This window comes from Engystomops pustulosus, chromosome 6 (assembly GCF_040894005.1).
Source record: "Engystomops pustulosus chromosome 6, aEngPut4.maternal, whole genome shotgun sequence".
NCBI lineage: Eukaryota > Metazoa > Chordata > Amphibia > Anura > Leptodactylidae > Engystomops > Engystomops pustulosus.
Genome location: NC_092416.1, coordinates 86,423,858 through 86,447,363, shown reverse-complemented (window position 1 = coordinate 86,447,363; position 23,506 = coordinate 86,423,858). Strand labels below are relative to the sequence as shown.

The window sequence follows — 23,506 nt, the reverse complement described above, 5'->3', positions numbered from 1 at the left end:
CCTGAGGAAGAAAGTTAAGACATAAACTTGGCCATGCCAGGGATGCATGCTTAAGGAGTAGTACCTGTCCAGGACATATATAATGTACACAAGACACAATTGGCGCATTTACTATGGGGTGTCCACCTTTTTGTGGTGCTCCCACTGGCTTTTTCTTCTTTCTGTAATTGTAATTTTACCACACCCTTTGGTTCCTTTTTAAAAAGGGGCGTAGTTTTCATGGTGTAGAAGCTCAGACACAATATCAGTTCTTTCCATTCTTTGGGCACTGAAAAGTGGTAGAGACTACACCAAGAGAAAAATGGTATATCAGAATACAAACTGGCTCTCGACACAGAAATATGTACCTCATAAGACATTGGTCGGAAACCAAGATAGGTAAGGACAATTTATATAAATGCCCCCCGATATATTCAACACAACCAAAGCTGTAATACAGAGGCAAGTAACTCTTTACATTTTCTTTTAATAAAAAAGGACAGGAATGCAAATTAAGGCATGAAACAACAGGGAAGTCTAAACGAAACAGGAGGGGGCAAGTGACCACAACAAGTACTCTCATCCATTTCATCAATCATCAAGAGGTATCCATCGTATCTCCTTCTGCAGGGAAAAAAAAATCATATTTAATGTCAATAGCCAAACAAATTTGAGAAAAATAAGAAAATAAGAAATGGAATGCAGAAAAAGGAAAGAGTCAATTTTCTTTCTTCTTCTTCAGAACTGTAATAAATTTAAAGAAAATCTACCATGAGGAATCTATATATTTAGTAGATCCTGGGGCTTCTGCAAAGGACAGAGCTCCCCTCAGTCCAGAGAGATTCCCTTATAATGGTCTTCCATGCTAGAAGCCATGCTTCTCTAATGACTGAATGACATACTGAGGGTTTGTTACCGTTTTATGAATCAGTACATGAGTTTTTAACCATTTCTTTGCCGTTTAGCTTTTTTAATTTTTTTTTTTTTTTTATTGAGGGGGAACACCACTGTCACTTGAGAAAACACAGAGTAATACACCAAAAGAAAAAGGGGAAAAAAAAAAAAAAAAAAAAAAAAAAGAAGAAGAAGAGAAGACCTGCAGTGTTAAGCCCCATAAAAGGAAATCTACCACCAGGATCAAGGGTTGTAAACCTCGCAAACGGACATACTGGTGTGTGCCCCTTCTGGCAGGATCCACCTTTCTTTAAGCTTCTTATACCCTTGTTTTTAAGAAAAAGAGGCTTTAAAAATTATTCAAATGAACCTGAGGGGTTCCAGGTTCCATTAAAAGCTATAGAGACTGTAAAATAAGGTAATAAGCTAAAAAGAAGAGTGGATCCTGGCATAAGGAAAATATACCAGTATGTCAGTGTGCTTGGTGTACAATCAGTGATCCTGGTGGTAAAATTCTTTTAAAACCAGGCCATTTTAAATTTTTTGTGTTTCCATTTTTCACTCCCAGTCTTTAAAAATCTATAACTTTGACTTTTCAGTACCAAGAGCTGTATGGAGGCTTGTTTTCTGCATGACAAATTGTCCTTCCTAGTGACAATATTTTTATATTCCATGCCGTGTAGTGGGAAGCTGAAAAAAAAATTCCAAATGCGATGAAATTGTAGAAAAAAATGCATTGCACCATTTTCTTGTGGACACTTTACGGTTTTCACTGTATGCTCCAAATGACACCTCCCCTTTATTCTATAGGTTTGTGCGGTCATGGGGATAATAAAACCTATATAAATTTGGTACATTTTAATGGATTATAAAAAAAAAAAAAAAAAAAAAATTTTACAAAAAAAAAAAAAAAAAAAAAAAAGCATTTAATTTTGCCAGGTTCTGTGGCTAATCGTTTTTGCATACTTTGGAGTAGGGATCTGTATTAGGCATAATATTGTGCGGGACAAGCTGATGTTTTCCTTGCCGTGTTGGGGACTTTATGACCTTTTAGTCACTTTTTATTCAGATTTTTTTAAGTGTTGTAAAATACACTTTTAGGTGCTATTTTCTGTTATGGGGTTCAGCACCGGGAATAACCGTTTAAAATTTTTATAGGATGGGACTTTTGGGATGCGGGGATACTTCATAATTTTTATGAAGGGCGCAATAAAAATATACAATAATGAACAAGTCCACTAGCTTCCACATCACCCCACAAGTTATAATAGTGTCTTCTCTAAAAGTCTACCACAATGCTATGAACAGGGCAGCACCTGCTGTAGTTTCTACGCATCCTAGAAAAACCTCACACCGTTTTATACAGAGCTTAACATCATTTACAGAAGTAAGGTAATAAAAGGCTGATTCTAGGTTTTGAACAATTAGGAAACTTTTAGGATAGAGTTTGGGTGTACAGCCCATGCCTCAATTGGAATACTTACTCATTTCATTGAACATGAAGGCATCCTGGTATTCTTTCATGTACTGAGTTGATCGAGATTCATCAAGGAACAAAGAATAAACCCTCTTTATGTCATCAACCTGGACATCATTACCCTGAAAAAGAACCAACAACCAGTTACCTCCTTCAAATCCACACATCATACTGCTGAAAGACATATCCCCTTTTGTCTTGCTACTATTATGATGGGATTTTCTGGTTACCATATACACTCACCGGTACTTATCAGGTACACCTATCCAACTGCTCGTTAATACTTAATTTCTAATAAGCAAATCACATGGCGGCATGTAGACATGGTCAAGACAATCTCCTGCAGTTCAAACCGAGCATCAGTATGGGGAAGAAAGGTGATTTGAGTGCCTTTGAACGTGGCATGGTTGTTGGTGCCAGAAGGGCTGGTCTGAGTATTTCAGAAACTGCTGATCTACTGGGATTTTCACGCACAACCATCTCTAGGGTTTACAGAGAATGGTCAGAAAAAGAAAAAACATCCAGTGAGCGGCAGTTCTGTGGGTGGAAATGCCTTGTTGATGCCAGAGGTCAGGGGAGAATGGGCAGACTGGTTCGAGCTGATAGAAAGGCAACAGTGACTCAAATCGCCACCCGTTACAACCAAGGTAGACAGAAGAGCATCTCTGAACGCACAGTACGTCAAACTTGAGGCAGATGGGCTACAGCAGCAGAAGACCACACCAGGTGCCACTCCTTTCAGCTAAGAACAGGAAACCGAGGCTACAATTTGCACAAGCTCATCGAAATTGGACAGTAGAAGATTGGAAAAAACGTTGCCTGGTCTGATGAGTCTCGATTTCTGCTGCGACATTCGGATGGTAGGGTCAGAATTTGGCGTCAACAACATGAAAGCATGGATCCATCCTGCCTTGTATCAACGGTTCAGGCTGGTGGTGGTGGTGTCATGGTGTGGGGAATATTTTCTTGGCACTCTTTGGGCCCCTTGGTACCAATTGAGCATCGTTGCAACGCCACAGCCTACCTGAGTATTGTTGCTGACCATGTCCATCCCTTTATGACCACAATGTACCCAACATCTGATGGCTACTTTCAGCAGGATAATGCGCCATGTCATAAAGCTGGAATCATCTCAGACTGGTTTCTTGAACATGACAATGAGTTCACTGTACTCAAATGGCCTCCACAGTCACCAGATCTCAATCCAATAGAGCATCTTTGGGATGTGGTGGAACGGGAGATTCGCATCATGGATGTGCAGCCGACAAATCTGCGGCAACTGTGTGATGCCATCATGTCAATATGGACCAAAATCTCTGAGGAATGCTTCCAGCACCTTGTTGAATCTATGCCACAAAGAATTGAGGCAGTTCTGAAGGCAAAACCCGTTACGGTCCAACCCGTTACTAGCATGGTGTAACAAATAAAGTGGCCGGTGAGTGTATATTAAAGCATGTGGTATATGTCCTGTTCTGCCACATGTCAAACCTTAACACAGGGTAGACTATCTGACTTCTGTTTGGTAAGCACTATTGAGATAATGAACAGGGTTGATCTGGGTGCGTTTAGGGACTCTAGCTTCCCATGCCACGCTTTGACTAAATGTTATTACCTGCCTTACAAATGCTCATAAAATTCATGTGTTAGACCTAAAAGGTCATTCATGTTTGTGGTTGGAAACTTTACATCAAGTTTTTCTGTAAAGTGTGTTGAATGTTAGGCACCACTTTCTTGAAATGTATAGTAAAACCTCCTGGTTCAGAAAGGTCTTTCACCTCATCAAAGCTTGTGTGTTCCTATCTGCCTCTACCTAGACCAGTGATGGCGAACCTTTTAGAGTCCGGGTGCCCAAACTACAACAAAAACCCACTTATTTATTGCAAAGTGCCAGCACGGCAATTTAAGTAGTTATATATTGCTACTTGTTCTACCACAACTTTTAATCATATCGTCCTCTAGAGGACAACAAAACAGTTGAAAAAAGAAGGGCAAATTTGGACTAATGTTATAGCATCTCGCTATGGTCCCACTGTACAGGAAGAAGCCTAGAGAAGCTCTAAAGATAATCCTCCCCTTTGCACATGTTCTACCTCTTCCTGCAGTCCCAAGCAATCAAGAATGTGTTGCTTTAAAATAGCACTGAGAGCAGCTTTTCTTGAGTCGCCTGGGATTGCATGATGATTCTTTTAGTTGTATATCGAGTGCTATGTTGATGGCTTGGGTGCCCAAAAAGAGGGTTCCGAGTGCCACCTCTGGCACGCATGCCATAGGTTCGCCACCACTGACATAGACCCTAGGATTGTATTCACTCATTACGGTCACTCCCCTGTACTGTACACAGGGGGCACCCTGTGACTCAGTTTTATCAATCCAGTTCTCTCTTCACAAGTTCTCCTGCCACAGCCCTAGTGCCAGCAGATGTGAGGCAAAGCACACAAGAGAAGCTACATGCCGCTAGGGAAATAATGTCCTTAAAGGGAATCTGTCACCAGGAGACCCATTTTTAGCACTCCCCCAGTCCCCACAGAGCCTAGTAAATACACTGCAAGTGTTTTTGTATTAAAAATTGGTTTTACAGAAAAAGAGCGATGTTATATTGTACCTTTCTTTAGCATCTGCTGTGTGACTAGGAAGTTGCCTAATGGGAGGGGCTGGAAAGGAGCAGTTTCCCCCCCACCCTTGGGAAACATGTGACCTTTTCAAATATATGAATAACTACCCACACTCAAGATTGGCTGTAGAGGAGCAGGGGGCGTCGCTAAGCCAAGTGATGGGTGTTTATATATTTGAAAAGGACACATGGAGAAGCTGTTTCCCAAGGGTGGGGGGGGGGACTGCTCCTTTCCAGCCACTCCCAGTGGGCGAGTGCCTAGTCACACAGCAGATGCTAATGAAAGGTACAATATAACATCTTTTTTTCTGTAAAACCAATTTTTAATACAAAAACACCTTGGCAGTGTATTTACTATGCTCTTTGGGGACTGGGGAATGCTAAAAATGGGTCTCCTGGTGACAGGTTCCCTTTAAATAATTAGTAAAACACTTATGGTTCTGCAGGTATAGGAGTTATCAATCTTCAGATTCTCCTGTGCTGAGCGAGTAAGAAGATGTCTTACCTTCCTCTTTCTGCACACCAGACTTGCGGCAGTGATGAGCTGTATGGAGTATCGCAGAGAGGTCTCCAAACCAATTCTTGTCAATACAGTATAAGCATCTTCACTCATGTCCACATCCTCTTCCTCACACCTGAATGAGAGCATCCATTAACACAACAGTGTAAACAGCACCAACAAATACTTATGACAGCCGGTTTCCAAAAGTTGGCCTCAGGTTTCATGCATTGTACTTGGGTTTCATGCACATGAACGTATTCAAAAACCAGGCCACAAACCAGGGTAAATTTCCAGCCAGGTAGAGGTGAGGGGCCACACAAAGTGTACTGAATGCAATGAAACTGTGCACAATAGACCTCTATGGGGACTGTGAGCTAGATGCAATTTGTGTGAATAGCTCATGGCCCCATATGCGGTCATGTGCATGAGGCCTTACTATTTAAACACAGAATCAGTGAGACCACTAATTGGCTTTAGTAGACAAACAATGTCTGTCACACTTTGGCATCAAATGAGCAACAGAAGCAGGTCTTATCTGTGCTAGGAGATTTGACTCCATGTGGAGGGCTCGTGCAACCATACAAGATGTTCTAACCCAAAGGAAAAGAAGTGTTCCATGAATTTTCAATAAGGAATTCTCCAATTGTGGATAAAATATAAATATACACTGTGATGCTGACAAGGTAAGTCCTTGATAGCAAATATAATCCCTCCTAAATTTTAGTCTTTTATGTCTCAGGATCCACTGTAGTTCCATGGCCAGCTCTTAGTAATAGCCAGAATAAAAGGTGTTTTTGGACCAAATGACTGTGCAATCAGCTGCACTTGCATAAAAAGGTGCGGACTGGTGGTCTGTGAGGTCTTGGCTCAGCAGGAGACAAAAAAATACAACTGCAATGGAGTTTCTGCCATTGTTTTTCCAGGACTGGTTTTTCCAGGAGCTGGGATAGGCAAGGTTTGACTTGCGTGTAGTAAGAGCTCAGACAAGCTCCTTTTGTTTTTGGTTGTGCTGAAGAAAGGCCGAGTTTGTTTATTTTAAATGAAGCATATGTCATTCCTGTTTTTGAAAACTTTCAATTAGCAATTCTCTAATTTACCCCAACTAGCCATCTGCAGGTGTTTATCTGCTAGCAGAGGTTTTCTTCTTGTTTCATTCTGTCATGCTTCCTGGTAACCATGGGAATCCATACTAGACTGGAGATGAGTGGGCGGAGCTTGTTGGGAGGGGCAGTAGGAGAGCAGTGCCATCTGCAGCCGGCAGGAGAATAGCAGTCCCCAATATTGCCAGCAGCAACAAAACAGGACCTTGAGTGATGCCACAAGTATGCGACTTGCATGCTTTAGGTTGTCCAATTACAAAACACGCTGTCTCAATCTATGTGAAATCCCTTAGTGCCCTCAGCTGAAGTCACAGCCAGGAAGTGCCCACCAACTTCAGGAATAGCAGAATATGATTTTATAAGAAGAGATGATAGATATACCAGGTTGTATTTCAGGCTAGGAAGAAACCAGCAGCATGATACAGGCATCGAAGGAATTGTTGTCAAAGGCTCTCTAGCTGTGCCAACACTATCATTAACGTTACAGTTACTCTTTTACCCCTAAAGGACACATGGTTTTTTTTGAAGGTGGAGAGTGAGAAATGAGTGAAAAAACCACAAACTTTTTCATTTTTCAGTGTACAGAGCTGTGTGAAAGTTTATTTTTTATGGAACAAATGATACCAAATTTATACATCTTTTCTTGTGCTTTAATACATTTTCAAAAAAAAATTCCGATTGTAAAAAAAAATCTTCTGAGGCAAATAACCTTTTTATACTATGGTCTAAGGAGCTGTGTGAGGTGTCATTTTTTAGCAAGATGAGCTACCATTTTGAGCACTGTGCGACATTTTAATCACTTATTAATACATTTTTTATGTAATGTAAAATTGATGTAAAAGTTGCATTTCAGACATTTGGGTACCATTTTCTGTTATGGGGTTCAGCACCGGCAATAATAGTTTTTATATTTTGATAGATCAGGCATTTTGAGACACAGCGATGCCTAGGGTGTTTGTGATTTTTACTGTTTATTACATTTTATATCAGTTCTAGGGAAAGGGGGGCGGTTTGTATTTTTAGGTTTAATTATTTTTTAAACTTGTTTTTTTTTACAATTTTTTTAGACCGTCTAAGGTACATTAACCCTAGATGGTCTGTTTGTTCCTACCATAAACTGTAATGCTAGGGTACTGCAGTACAGGCGGCCCCCTACTTAAGGCCAACTGACTTAAAGACGACCCCTTGTTACAAACGAACCTCTGGATGTTGGTAATTTACTTTATCCCCAGGCTACAATGATTAGCTGCAACAGTTACCAAAGGAGTCTGCAATTAAAAATTATTGTTAATCCTTATTCTTATGACAAACCCAAAAGTTAAAAAATCCAATTGGCACAGAGACCAAAAAATTCTGGCTCTGGTTACAATTACAAAATATAAAATTCCGACTTTTATACAATTTCAACTTAAAAACAAACCTACAGAACCGATCTTGTAAATTACCTGGGGGCTACCTGTGTATGGCATTTTTACACAGTGGCTGTCACGGTACCTGATCACGCCCCCCCCCCCCCCCCACACACACACACACACACAATGACGTTTGGGGAAGCAGCAAAACGGAAACAAAGATAGAAGACGGTGACGCCCGCACTAAATGCTGCTGGCGGTATCAGCAGGGATAATACCTGCGATCGGTGCCAGCACCATGCAATGCGGAGCAGATCCCACCTCTGTATGAAGCAGGCTCAGCTGATGAGCCCTGTTCATACAGTCCCCGCACCACTGGCGATACATATACAGCATGGAGCGTGAAGTGATTAAGGCTGTATTTCCATGTCTTGATCCATTAAAGCCCATTAATCTGACTTTACCAAAGCTAATCCTGCACAACTGGATATTATTTAACAAAACCAATTTTTTATTTTAACTACCAGGGTGCATTTTTAGGTTTGTATTTTTAGGTTTAATTATTTTTTAAACTTGTTTTTTTTACAATTTTTTTAGACCGTCTAAGGTACATTAACCCTAGATGGTCTGTTTGTTCCTACCATAAACTGTAATGCTAGGGTACTGCAGTACAGGCGGCCCCCTACTTAAGGCCAACCGACTTAAAGACGAACCCTTGTTACAAACGAACCTCTGGATGTTGGTAATTTACTTTATCCCCAGGCTACAATGATTAGCTGTAACAGTTACCAAAGGAGTCTGCAATTAAAAATTACTAAACATAAACCAAATACAAGAAACAGAATCAAATTCACTCACCTGATCTTTAGGATCTGTTTTGTTTCCTTCTCATTATATGGTGATGTGGAAATTATCAGTAACCGATCCAACAAGTCAATAGGGATACCATGTGGACTCTGGTAATTTGTGCCACGGATCCTGAGGGAATAGACATTTAGAAATCTTCAATGAGCTCTAACCAACTTCATCTACAGCACAGACTGCTATTTACCAACAGTTAAAGAAAATAATAAAGAGCTTCTACTCATTTTGTCTGGAGCTCCCAGTCAACTACAAGTCCATCAGTCACTAACAGCTTCTGTTTGTATACAGAGACCAGTGGTGACATCACATCGATATCTGTAGCAGGAACGCATGGCTATCGACACCCCATCACTGCCGGCCACTGTATTAAGGCAGAATCCAGCAGCGAGAAGAATGGAATGGGAGCTCTGGCAAAGGAGAGTATAAAATCTTTATTGCTTTTTATATGCCGTACATATTGTATATAAAAATCCTGGACAACCCTGGAAGCTTAGAATTGAGCAATGCTCGACAGAGGCCTTGGAATGACTTTAAATACATCCAAAGAAATGTGTGTGTAAATAAACAAGTCCAGATGAAAAAAGCAAATACCTCAAAGCAACGTTTGCCTAATTGGCTTTTCTGGAAGGATGGAGAATGATGGATCGCAAAGACAAGGCAAGTTAATAATACCTTTTTTTTTATATAGCGCCAACATATCCCGCAGTGCTACACAGAGCTTGCCAGATCAGTCCCTGTCCCCATGGTGCTCACAATCTAATAGCTGGAACATTATACAAGCTCTTACACCTCTTGTATCACCCCATCTTTCTCAGACTAAGCTCTTGAGAGCAGGGCCCTCACACTCCTATTGTTTAGGGCGCATTCACACTGCCGTTGCCTGCAATTCCATAGCACGGCGGTGCCGGAGAGAGGATGAGGTGGTGAGCACTGCTCACCGCCGCCCTTCTCCATAGCGATATATGGCGCACAGAGCCGTATGCCAAGAAAAGATAGAACATGTCCTATCTTTTGATGGCTACGAAACGGTAAGGTGCCGCCCATTGCCGGCCTATGGGGGACGTTTATCCGACGTATATACATCCCCTTTACGGCCATGTGAAAGAGGCCTTACTCTGTAATGCTTTATTTTATTTGTACATGTTCCCCAGAATCTGTAAACAATTTTTGGAGAAAATAGTACCGATATATTAGCACAGAGATATATTATTGTACACAGCCCGATACAATGGTAACCTAAATTTAAAAAACGATGTATCCAGGAACAAAGCTAATGAGATAAGGGTTACACCATTGAATTAGCAACACAATAAAGGAACCTTCCCAGGTTCATAAGATTTTGAGTAAGAACGCCATTGGTATAAATAATTGAGGATGTGATAAAACTTGTGAAAAAGTGTGTGTCTTTTTCCGTATTACATATAACTTTTTGGACATGTTCTGGGTCACGATGTAATTATGTGGCTACATTAGGCAAAGAGGAGTGAATGTTCGTCTTTTTGCGCAATTTTGTTTTTTTTGCGCAATTTATTTATTTAAATACATTGCTCCATACATGACAGAGAGCAAGTGTGCTCTCCGTTCTGGGTAGCAGAGGGTTAATAACATGAACATTCCATAACATTATAACTTCTCAAAATTTAGCAACAGATAAAGTCAGTATTAGTCAATATTATCTGTTAGGTGTGAGAAGCTTCTACATATGTGCATCATCTGTGTCATGCCAGCTATGGTGGTGGAGGGAGGGCACACTTCAGAGGGCTCTAATTTTGGATAAGTGGCTAGGTCTAGGTGGTAGGGAACTTCAGATATTAACTGTTAAAGTTCGTCAGAAGGGATTTTATTACCTTATATACCGTGTATAAGCCGAATTTTTCAGCACAAAACGCGGGGGCTGGCTGTCCGTAGACTACACGGGAGCTGAATGGCTGGCTATATACTGGGGGTGGGGGGGGTTCCGACCAATGCATTTCCCACCCTCGGCTTGTACTCAAGTGAATAGTTTTTCCCAGTTTTTGGTGGTAAAATTAGGGGTCTCTGCTTATACCCGGGTCGCCTTATACTGTGAACATTTCTGGTTCCTTGGCACGTAGAATTTTAGTCCAAGGGATCCAAAGTTGTAGCAGGGAATGGGGGTAAGGGACAAGCAGACGTTCTTAGCAATACTATCTTTGGGAACCGTTCAACCCATCGATAATTTTTTTATTTAAAAATTATAGAGGTTTGCCCATTAAATTCTCAAAATGCAATCCCCTAGTGATGTTTACACAAAGATAATGTTTAACCCCTTACTTTACAATTTTAATCAGTTTTATTGTTGCTCCTATCACTCAGTGATGGTCAGTGTAAAATTCCAGAGTGTGGGTGGGGACTCTAACCCCATTGTCAGCAAACAGAAATAGATGGATCATGAGGTGTCTGCTTAGATTATCAGGTTACAGGTTTATATTCACTAGTATCTGACACACAGAAAGTGTATGTTCAGAGGATACATGAAAGAGCAGACAGATTAGAGATGATAAGATCCAGGAGATACATATTACACAGAACATTCTCAGCTATGCTACAATAGCCATGACATACTGAGCTATATGCCCCCTCCTGGATAAAGATCTTATCTGCCTGTAGCTTTACTCCTCAAAATGTTGTGGTAGGAAGTCTCAGTGTGTGCGAGCTCGTCCTGGAACGCAAGGGTGGGAGCTAGAGGCAGAGAGCAGCACAGTGTAGCGTCAGACAGGAAAACAATATGTCTACCTGACCCTAAAGTCAGAAAATTTAGGGTCAGGTCCAAGGGCAACCAAAATTGTGTACACCAGGACTGAGAGAGACAGGTTGGACTTATCTGTGAAATTCTGTATTTTTTGATATATCGGACGCTGAGCCGATGCCGGTTCAGCTCAAGATTTGAGCCGAACCAGCATCAGGAAAGACGGGGTGCCGGCTGACTCCGATCGCGGGTGATTAACCCGTTAAATGCCGCGGTCATCGCGACCGCGGCATCTAACATGCAATTGGGGTGTCTTTCCCCCACGATCGGCCCCCCCGAATCATTTTCGGGGGGCACCGATCATTGCTACGGTATCACTGGGGTCCGATCTGGACCCCAGTGTTACCTGCAGGAACTGCCGGTAAGATGGCGTCTATGACGTCATCTTACTGGCAGAGTGCCACCCTATGCAAGTGCATAGGCTGACACTGATAATGCCCTGCAATACATAAGTATTGCAGGGTATTATTATGAACAAGCAATCAGATTATTGCTTGTTCATTTCCCATGGTGGAAAAAGTGAAAAAGTAAAAAAAAAAAAAAAATTATTCAATAAAAAAATAAAGTAATAAATCACCAAAAATGCCCAAAAGCCCCAAAACATATAAAGAGACATATAACTAAAAAAAAAGTCTAAATCATAACACAAACCCCACATATATAGTATCACCGCGTCCGTAACAACCCGTAGAATACAAATAAATAATTATTGAACCTGCACGATGAACGCCGTAAAAGAAAACTGTTATAAAACCTCCAAAAATTATGATTTTTACCTATACAATCCCACAAAAAATGCTATAAAAAGTGATCAAAAAAACATATGTACTCTAGAATGATACTGGTGCAAAGTACAACGTGTCCCGCAAAAAACAAGCCATCAACCAGCTCCGTAGCCAAAAACGTAACAATGTTATGCCACTTGGAAAATGGCAATACAAAAATGATAGATTTTTCCCCACAATAGGGTTTTATTTTACAAATTTAGTAAAACGCAAGAAAATATATTCGTGTCTGGTATCCCCGTTATCGTATCGACCCATAGAATGAAGATAATATGATTATTAGTCTATACGGTGAACACCACAAAAAAAAAAAGTAAAAAAAGCAGTAGAGAATTGATGCTCTTCTACTCCTGCTCTCAAAAAGAAGTTCCTAAATTTTCAACAATAGGTGATACCAACCCCAAAATGGTAACATTGGAAAAAGCATCTCATCCCGCAAAAAAAATGCCGTCACATGGCCCTAATAGCGCAAAAGCGAAAATTTTACAGCCTTCAAAAGAGGCCAATGAGGAAAGTAAAATCCTGGCAGCTGCAGGGCGCTCCTTCCCTTCTGCGCCTCACTGTGTGCCCATAAAACAAGTAACAGCCACATGTGGGGGGTCTCTGCGCTCGGGAGAAATTGTAGAACAAATTGTATGGTGGGTTTTGTATTTTTATCTTTTGGAAATGTGTAAATTTTAGGGCTAAATGAACGTATAACCGGCACAATTTGACTATTCTAAATTTCGCCTCCATTTTGATGTAATTACTATGAAGATCTCAAGGGGTTAACAATCTTCGTAAAATCTGTTTCTGATAGCTTGAGGGGTGCAGATTTGAAATTGGGTTGGTTATATGGGGGGTTTTGATGCTAAATATGTAAATTTTCATTCAAAACTGTATTTATCCCCAAAATAGTCAATTCTGAAAATCCGGAAAAGCGATATTCTATTTGTAAGCCGCGTGACATCAAAATAAATTATCCAGACATTTCAAAAATGGTGAAAATGTAAAGTAGACACATGGGAAATGTTATTCGGCAAGTTATTTAGGTGGTACATCTATCTGCCTGAAAACGCAATGATTTCAAATTTCAAAAATGGCAAATTTTTCAGAAAATTCATCATATTTTCTTTTTTTTTGTAAATAAACGCAAAACTTATCAGCCAAAATTTACCACTATAATGAAGTACAACATGTGGGGAAAAAACAGTCTCAGAATCGTTTTGATAAGTAACAGTGTTCAAAAGTTATAACCATATAAAGCGACGCATGTCAGAATCCAAAAAATGGGACTGAGCCTTAAGCTGTAAAATGGCTGCGTCCTTAAGGGGTTAATTATGGTTCTGTTTTTCTGTTCTATGTTCTATTTTTCCGGGCTGATCGCTTACAATATAATGTAATAAAATTGTATTGCAGCATGTTTCAATATAGCCCTTATCACAGCCACCCTCCATCAGGCTGTAAAATTATGACATGCCTGCGCAATATCGCTTCACTGAATACAGCAATACTGTAGCAGACTTCTTTATATATTACAGCAGTTTGCTCCAAGTCCAGCTACAACACTGGACACAAATCCATAATACACACATGCCTGGCACAAACAGAGTCACCAGTGGTGACAAATGAGAGGAGATAAAAAGTGAGACATTTACATGAAGTAAATCAAGCTCATAAATAATAATCCTAAATATGGGTAATCCATACCTCAAACCTACAAAACCAATTCAGGATTGATGGCTTATGTCAAGGTCAGACATAAACCATCTCCTCATTCAGTAGCACCCTATCCACAAGCTGTACAAGTAACTGCACGTTATGTTAAATAAATGGTATAAGCTGCACTTTCCTGCACAGACAGAAAGCTCAAAGTGTCATAGAGCAGAACAAACGTCTCATTCCATTTCCAGTGTTGGTGGTTTCAGATCATAAGTGCATTACTCCCTCAATGATAAGTACATTACATATTTGTCATTCAACCCCCTTTTATAAAGTTATGTTTATCAGCATCTTACCTGGTGATGCCTCTGTTAGTAGCCATAATAAGAACTGGAGCCATGTCACTTTCCAAAGCCCGATTCAAGAAAGAAAAACACTCAATGTCCAACATATGAACTTCATCAATGAAAAGGACCTAAAACAGGATAGGTAGGAGAGGCCATGAGGAACTGAAGTTCACCCAGCAGAAATTTGTACATGTCATTACTACATAGCACATGTCAAATACACTGGTGTCCTCACCCCTGGGATAATCTCTGCTTTTCCTTCTTCTCGCCATTCTGCCACCTTTGCATTAATCTGCTCCCGGACCTCAGATTTGATCTCTCCTGTATCACCTGGAAAGAGGAAAGGGTCAGGAATTATTTTTGTCAAATAAAATATTGTAAGTGACTTTATAGTTTAGCTCCCAAAGTCGAAAATGGCACTTTTAGGGCATTTCGAAAAATATAAAAAAAATTCTATAAAAAGTGATCAAAAGGTCGTACCATCCTAAAAATCATAGCATTGAAAATGTCATCAAAAGTCTGACAAAATGACACCACCAACAGCTCTGTACACCAAAGTATGAAAAAGTTATTCAACATTTTTTTTGTACAAGAGGTATCAAATTTTTGTAAATGTAGGGAAACATTTAAAAACCTGATATAAATTTGGTATCCCCGCGATCGTACCTAATAAAGTAGACATGTCATTTGGGGCACACATCGAAAGCCATAAAACCCAAGCCCACAAAAAAACAACGCAAATGTGTTTTTTCACCATTTTCATGGCATGGAATATTTCATACCATCACTATGAAGTGTAAACTAGTGAGTGAGTGAAAACAGGCAGTTTTAATATGTTTGTGTGAAAGAGGCAGAAAAGAATAGCAATGTAAACAATACATAGCAGTATTGCAGATCATTTTAAGAGCAATCAGACTTGGTATCAGACCCTCTAGGGAACCCAAAGAAACACCTAATTTTTATAAAAGGTAGATGGAGATGCATCAACTGGACCACACACTGAAAGCTATAAAGTTACGGGTGTGTAATCAGGCTCTGGTCACATCACACTGAAGTCTTCCATTTAAAGTATGTATGCTGGTAAAAGCCGCCAATAGATCTTACCAAAACATACCTGAAAAGAGGGCAAGAAATCCCTGCGTCCTGCTGTTTATGACATCGATCTCATGCAAGGACACTGTATGCACCACTTCCTTGCGTTTTTGGAGCTCACCATCAGGGCACTGAACAAACTTTGTCTGACAGAAGAAAGAAGAAGTTAAATGGATTGGTTGCTATAGAAAACAAAACATTATCAGGGTATTCTGATCCAACCAAGGATAGTACTCCATTCTGGTGTGCATTTGCCAGGGCAGATGTATCATCTCTATGCATCACCCACTGACTGAGGGTAACTGTGTTCATTTTCCATTTTGTGGAAAATAAAGGATAATTAAATGAATTTTGCTGGCCCTTTTCCAAACCTACAATAGCCCAACAGAAAGACAACACATAACCAGCATCAAGACATATATGATAGTCCATTGCCAACATGTCTTATAATTCAAGTCTTCTGAGGTAACTTTCTCTGATCACTGAGGATGTACCTGGGATCCCATTGCATCATAGTCCCGTGCTCTCGTGAATGCACGACCCAATTTTGTGATCTTGCCTGTTGCTTTATCAATGGTAATAACATCTCTATATAAAAGAAAAAAAATAAAAAAACATTCAGTAAACATAATCCTCCTATAAAGAAGCGAGTTACTGCAAAAAGTGAGCAGGATCCTGCCCAATAATAAAAACAGGTTACCGAAAGTGGACAACCCTTACTTCATCTGTTATTAACCTAGATCTTTTAGCAGTTTACAGGCAGTAATGATTTTTGCAACTTGGAGAAAAATTTCTGTAAAATACAAGAATCCAGAAAGCATCCCAAAATGTAACCGTGGGTAGAGAGGTCCCTTGTCCTTAAGTCAGGGCCTGCTTGTAATTGTTTACATATATATAATTTTTTTAGCTTACCCAGCCTGGACCTTTTCCTTTGTGAGAGATTCGATCATCTTTGTTCCCAGGTCATATATCGTTTCCATTTCTGTTGTTTTCAAGGTCAGTTTACCTACTTTGGCACCCTTCAAAGGGAAATAGAGATATGTCAACATTTTGTTAAAGGAAAACAACCATTTACATTAAGAACTGGAAAGGAGGGAGGTACACAGCTAGGGGCTATTTCGCCTCTATATTATGTACTCAGTTAATTACAGCATTTATTTTGAGCCAAACAAGGCAAGCTTCACCCAACTTGTATGCAATTCTTAAAAGCCATGTGTAAATTTATAAGGTTAGGTTTTGTTCACATTTTGATTTCTAACACATCAGAGGTCACAGAGAAGGCAATGTTGAAGAAGCCCAACCTTTTTGCTTGCATCCTTAAATAAAAAGACGACCTGTCCCAAGAATTTTACCCCTCACAATTAGTATTATCTGAACGATGCTCAGGAGCAGTCATTAAGCATGCCACCAATCCAGACAATGTCCTTCTTTAATGTTGACATGCTGGGATCACCTATTAGGAAAAAAAAAAAAAAAAAAAAAAAAAAAAAAAAAAAAGACTTATAATTAGGAGCCAGGAGCGGGGGGGGAACAAAATGTCCGCTGCTCTGGGCTGCTAATTATGCACAATCTCACCACCTCCCTGGGAAAGGAAGGAGAATTCACGCCTCTCGCGTGACATCACCTCCCTCATGTTCCCAGCTTGGGAGAGGGTTTTGCGGGGGCGTGCATAAATAGCAGCCCGAAGCACCAGACATCTTGTCCCTTGGCTCCTGGCCGCTAATTATAAGTCTTTTTTTGTAGACGATCCCAGCATGTCAAGATTTTGTTTGGAAAACAACCATTTACATTACGAACTGGAAAAGAGGGAGGGATTATTCTGTGAGATTGTGAGCCAAAACCAGGTGTTCAATAACTGAAGGAAATAACCAGACTCAGATGTTAACTGGCCCTCAGTGGTTGTATTGACCCCTTTGAAAATACACCTCTTGTTACTGCCTCTTGGAATACAGGGTCTGCAATGGTGACCTCACATCAACAGAATTAACCTAATGCAGTGTAATATAGAGAGTGATATTACAATACTACTTTGCCCCGGTCCAAGGGGGCAAGCATGGATTTTAAAGCACAGCCCAAACACCATTTCAAAAATAGGTGGTGGGCAAATTTATTTTAAGAAAAAAAAAACACAACAGTATATATATGTTTGTGAAAAATACACCACACACAACAAAGACTCACTGTTCCAGTCGCTGGTCTGTCAATTTGCACCTCAACAACTTCTCCTTCAATTATTTCAGTTTCCTCCCTGCAAAAACCATCAAACATACAATGTTTTTAATATGTACCCAGAAATAACTAAACTGATAAAATAATTACACTAATAAGAAAACAAATTACTATGAAACTGAAGTACTTAAAGGGAGTTTACCACCTCCTGGAACTGTGATACCCCTACACAGATTCCAAAAATACATTTGTATTCATATATAAATCACCTAGTTTGAGCACCTGGTGCGTTTACTCAGCTCAGAACTCCTTCCTAATCCCCTTGTTGTCCATCGCTGCCGGCCCCTCCTGCTATACTTACAGCTGCTGGATTTACTGGAGACAGATGATGTCATAGCAAAAAGCTTGTAGCATAGGACAGCAAGAAGAAGAGGAAGGCATGGCAGAACCAAGTCAACACTCCAGGTACTTGAACTAGGTGATTTACATGACTACAAAGTTTTAATTCTGGCTAATGCAGATATGAAGTTGGATTTGGGATGTGTCTAGGGGTATCCATTTCAGGTCGTGAAGTCCTGCATACGGCATAAACAGCATTCGTCTAAAAGGAGACTTGTTGACCCCTGCATTAGCCAACTTGGAATAACATTTAATAAATGGACCACTGCAATAGCTGACCTCACCTAATATAGTGATAAACGTGTGATGCGTTTAAACCACTTACTTGATTCTGACGCCAATAGAGCGACGAAATGCCTGCGTTAAAGCCTCAGTTTTACTCATTTCCAGAGAGAAGACCTCACTGCCAGCGATGGCAGTGAATGGTGTATCTGAACCCAAGGCCTGAGCCATACCTGTGTAAAACAAAGACAGACGACTCACACTCAGCTGGGTTAAAGTCAAACTGGTAAATTATTCTATGTATGTAGCAAACACCAAGAGGAAAATTGGTAACTTGAAAAACAAAAAGGCGACTGTGTCTGAGGCACACTCCAGGATGCTCACTGGTGAGCCATTTAGTATATGCAATTGAGTCCCAAGTCAAAACTACCACAAGGAGCCCGTATTAGTGTCTACAGAGATCACAATATGGTAGTATATCATATACACCCATTAGCAAAAGGGATGGATAAAAAGACCAGGATCTAGCAGTTCAAATTACGGAACAAATGGATAACCCAACCAAACATTAATAGCTGGTCTGTCAGTTCCTTAGAATTAGAAGAAATGATCAATGAAGAAATTAATTACCCATGGCAATAGCAGTTTTTCCGGTTCCAGGCTGTCCAGCTATTAGTACAGCACGTCCTGCAATCTTGCCCTCTTTGATCATTTCTAAAATAACACCAGCTGCTCGGCGAGCTGCCAGCTGCCCAACCATGCCTTGTGATACCTGTAAAAAAAAGGAAGACAGGGGAACAGATTACACAACAAGCAATACTTCCAGATCCTTCTGATCAGTTTTGCTTCACAAGTTTTACCTAACCTACCCGATCTGCAGCATGCGCTGTAGAAATACAGGTCATGTAATAAATTCCAGTACAGGTGGCAGTAGAAGTACAAAGCTGCATAAATCAGATGCTGTGCTGCAAGTATCATTACACGTCTAAAGCTGGATACATATAGGAATTTATACCTGCCCTCAGAGGGTCCCTGACGTTAGAGTTACATTATGATTGTTGAAATTACCAGGTTACTGACATGGACAGATTTCTATCCACTGGAAGCAACTTAGAAGCTTTCTATAGAAGGACAGTAAGCACAGATCTTAAAAACCATAAGGGAATTGATACAGAAAGTAAATTGGGAAATTGTACAACGTTTCCTTACACAAAATATGAATTATTTGCGGAAAGCTGAAAAACTCCTTTAAAAAGGACACCCGTCAGCAGGACTCTAAATTTGTCACCTTTACCTGTTGGAACAGTTCACAAGGATTTCATCCCGGCCTTTATCTTGTGAATTCATACATTAATCATTTTAAAATAATATTTTCGTTATTATATAAATGAGGTTGGGCACATTGAGAGAGAAAGTGATGTCACCCCTGTTGTAGTTAAGCTCCTCCCCTACAGATCAGAGGGGAAGGAATGTCTGCACATATCTTAGACCTGCTAGTGATCAGGAATACAGGATTAAGGCAGGATTGTCCATTGTATGTTCTCTCTGTATACTGCTTTATGTTTTAGTTTGCTTTTACTCGGAGTTCATGTTAGAGGCTCTGATGGATTCTATAAACTACACAAAAATATTTTCTATTAATTCCTCAAGGACGCAGCCATTTTACAGCTTAAGGCTCAGTCCCATTTTTTGGATTATGACTTGCGTCGCTTTATATGGTTATAACTTTTGAACTCTGTTACTTATCAAAGCAATTATGAGATTGTTTTTCCCTCACACGTTGTACTTCATTTTAGTGGTAAATTTTGGCTGATTTTCCCTCACACGTTGTACTTCATTTTAGTGGTAAATTTTGGCTGATGAGTTTTGCGTTTATTTAAAAAAAAAAAAAAATTATGAATTTTTTGAAAAATTTGCCATTTTTCAAAATTCTAAATCATTGCGTTTTCGGGCAGATAGATTTACCACCTAAATAAGTTGCTGAATAACATTTCCCATATGTCTACTTTACATTTAATTTATTTTGATGTCACGCGGCTTACAAATCGAATATCGCTTTTCCATATTTTCAGAATTGACTATTTTGGGGATAAATACCGTTTTGAATGAAAGTTTACATATTTAACATCAAAACTCCCCTATACAACCCATTTTCAAATCTGCAACCCTCAAACCATCAGAAACAGCTTTTAGGAAGATTGTTAACCCCTTGAGATCTTTATAGTAATTACATCAAAATGGAGGTGAAATTTAGATTGGTCAAATTGTGATACATTCATTTAGCCCCAAAATTTACACATTTCCAAAAGATAAAAAGAGAAAACCCACCATACAATTTGTTCTGCAATTTCTCCCGAGTACAGAGACACCCCCCCCCCACATGTGGCCGTTACTTGTTTTATGGGCACACAGCGAGGCGCAGAAGGGAAGGAGCGCCTTGCAGCTGCCAGGATTTTAGTTTCCTCATTGGCCCCTTTTGTAGGCTATAAAATTTTTGGTTTTTCGTTATTGGGGTACATACTGATGTATTGCAGAGTATTAGCAGTGTCAGCCTATGCACATGAATAGGCTGACACTGGTCATCTTAGAGGCAGTCAGAGACACCATCTTACTGGCAGTGCCTGCAGGCAACTCTGGGGTCCAGATGGGACCCCAGAGTTGCTATAGCAACGATCAGCACCCCCACAAAGGGTGTGTGTGTGGGGGGGGGGGGGGATCGTGGGGGAAAGACTCCCCAAAGGCATGTTAAATGCGGCATTTAACGGGTTAAACACCCGTGATCAGAGCCCACTCCAACCGCGGGTGTTACACTGGGGTGCCGGCTATTAGTTATATCGATATATCGGACGCTGAGCGCCAACAGGTTAAAGTTATAGAGTTCTAAGGTTGTATTCCTATAAATATGTTTTTATGTTATAACTTGGTTATTGTATTATAAGGGTGATAAAAAGGAATTAAAGAGTGACACTGACCTGTCACTCAAAAGAGGGATATGTGATTCACTAGCAACCTGGAGTAAACATGACTCTTCTATTCAGAATATGCCTCCGCTATATTAATTTGCTAATGTAAATACAGTAAAAATCTCTAAAGCCTATATCAATACTTTCAAAGACTTCAGCTGTAGGCATTACCTGCCGTGGTTCAAGAGCATCATCCAGTCCCAGTCCTCGAATGTGAGAATGAGCACCTGAAATCAGACAACAGGTCTACATTTCACGTACCAATAAATAAAATATACAAAATAAACATACAGTGGTATGCAGGTCACACAGGACCACGAGTCATCAAAGAAACAGAGGAACAAGTGTGCGGCTCACAAATAATACGAGTTAAAAGACCACAGTAAAAAAAAAAAAAAAAAAAAAAAATGTATGTGTTTAGAGATGGTATGGACAGGACAATAGGAGAAGAGGACAGTAACCTTTCTATTTTATACCATGTGGTGTTCACATGAATACAAGATTCTTAAATATATTTAGGATAACAAAATAACACATTCTCTAATTCATTGTTATAAACAATAATACAGCATTTCACAGAGATAATTGAAACTTGTCTCTATCGCTTCTGCCATTTACAGTTTAGCTCCGACCTGGTTCAGACTGTAAATCTTGTGACTATGGTCAGATTCTTCTCACGAATCGCTTGTCTTGTCTGCACAGTGCAGTGCCTGTAACCAGCTTTACCCCACTAAACTAATCTCACTAAAGTCGGGCATGAAATGTCCTTTTTACCTTTCCCTCATGTTGAACCAGATGGAGGGTGTGATAGATAGAGAAAGATGGATTGCTTTTATAAAGTTACTGGCAGGAACATTTTTCAAACTACACAGAAAACAAAGATGATCACATTCATGATAATCAAACTGCAGGCTAATACCAAGCACTAGAAGTCAAAAGCATCTGAAAGTTTGGGCGTTGTCAGGACTACCCTTGTAACTATAGATACCATCTGCTGGTTGTGATCATGTTTCCAGAGAAACAACTTATCACATTACATTAGGGTATCAAGAACCAGTGTTATGGATCACTTACCAATTCTTTCAATCCGGGTGACATCTCGGACTTCTGGCACCTTGGTAGTTGTCTATGAGAAGAGGACATTATATCAAGAATGAGACCATCAAAGAGACCTCAGATAAAAGACAGTTACGTACGACATGCAAGATGCATGTCACAAGCGTAATTCCTGAAAATCCAAAACAGAGCGCTGAGGGGTGTGTCTTAACAGTTACCATTGACTACCAGCAGAATTTTGAACACAGCTCTGGGGTATATGCGGATTGTATCACAAGAACAGGTTAGGCTCTGTTCACACCTGCATTTGGCAGATCTTACACACCCCTTCCCCTCCACAATAAAATAGACCAGGTGTGAATGGAGCCTTACCTGCTGGATTGCAGGTGCACAAGCTAAAGTAATTCACTGATCTTTCCTACACAAGGATCAACAAAAATTGATCCAATACTACGTTCGCACGGACTACTACGTATAACAGAACTGTAATGTCCACTAATAAAGTGAAGCTCTACAAGCTGACAGACACATGAGCCGGCATGGTGCGCAATCTCCACACACAGGCACTCCGCTCACTGTACTCTACCTAACTCCGCTATAGAACACATCCCTACACAGACAGCATATAAATGTATCCTGGCCCCTGCCAGGCTCACAAGGCCTTCTGCTCTGTCTTACCGCCATGGTTGCCATGCTGCCGCTTCACACCACTTTACAACCGCCAGGAACGCGAACAGCGCAACTATGATACCGCTCCGACCAGGAAACAAGACTCAGTCTAAACATTCCGCAAAAACACGCCCTCTAGGGGAGGAGCGATGCAACCGTCGTATGGGGGATAGTATTGTTCAATGATTCCTGAATATTACAGCGTTCAGAGAAAACATGATAATAAACTATCATATACTGTGTGAAATGTCTATAAATGTACCTAAGACGCAATACTAATACATTTGTGAGGGAAGCTTACCTAGACCTAGCTACAGTGCAGTTACCTTAGATGAATATGTTTGTTATGTGACTATGTTAGACAGGGCTTGATTAAGGTTGGTGGGCGCCCCGGGGCGCAAAATCTGATGGGGACTCCCATTGAATATAGTCCAGACAAGAAACAGAAATAGCTATACACAGGCCCCCAGCAATAACTATATACAGCTCCCCCAGCAATCACTATATATAGTCCACAATCACTATATACATCTCCCTGCAAACACTATATACAGCTCCCCCAGCAATCACTATATACAAATACATCTCCCCAGCAATCACTATATACAACTCCCCAA

At 40.3% G+C, this 23,506-nt stretch overlaps 1 protein-coding gene across 1 annotated transcript; it reads right to left on the bottom strand.

Moving 5' to 3' along the window:
- Positions 1-446: 446 nt before the first annotated feature.
- On the bottom strand, positions 447-23,050 carry RUVBL2 (RuvB like AAA ATPase 2). Its single transcript, XM_072110227.1, has 15 exons — positions 22,899-23,050; positions 22,239-22,290; positions 21,336-21,391; positions 18,832-18,973; positions 18,305-18,434; positions 17,593-17,659; positions 16,324-16,430; positions 15,906-15,999; positions 15,434-15,557; positions 14,555-14,649; positions 14,329-14,447; positions 8,774-8,893; positions 5,467-5,596; positions 2,358-2,472; positions 447-603 (listed from the first exon to the last, which is right to left on the bottom strand). The coding sequence occupies exons 1-15, from the start codon at positions 22,911-22,913 to the stop codon at positions 578-580; spliced, it is 1,392 nt and encodes a 463-aa protein (XP_071966328.1). The 5' UTR covers positions 22,914-23,050; the 3' UTR covers positions 447-577.
- Between the last annotated feature and the right edge of the window lie 456 nt (positions 23,051-23,506).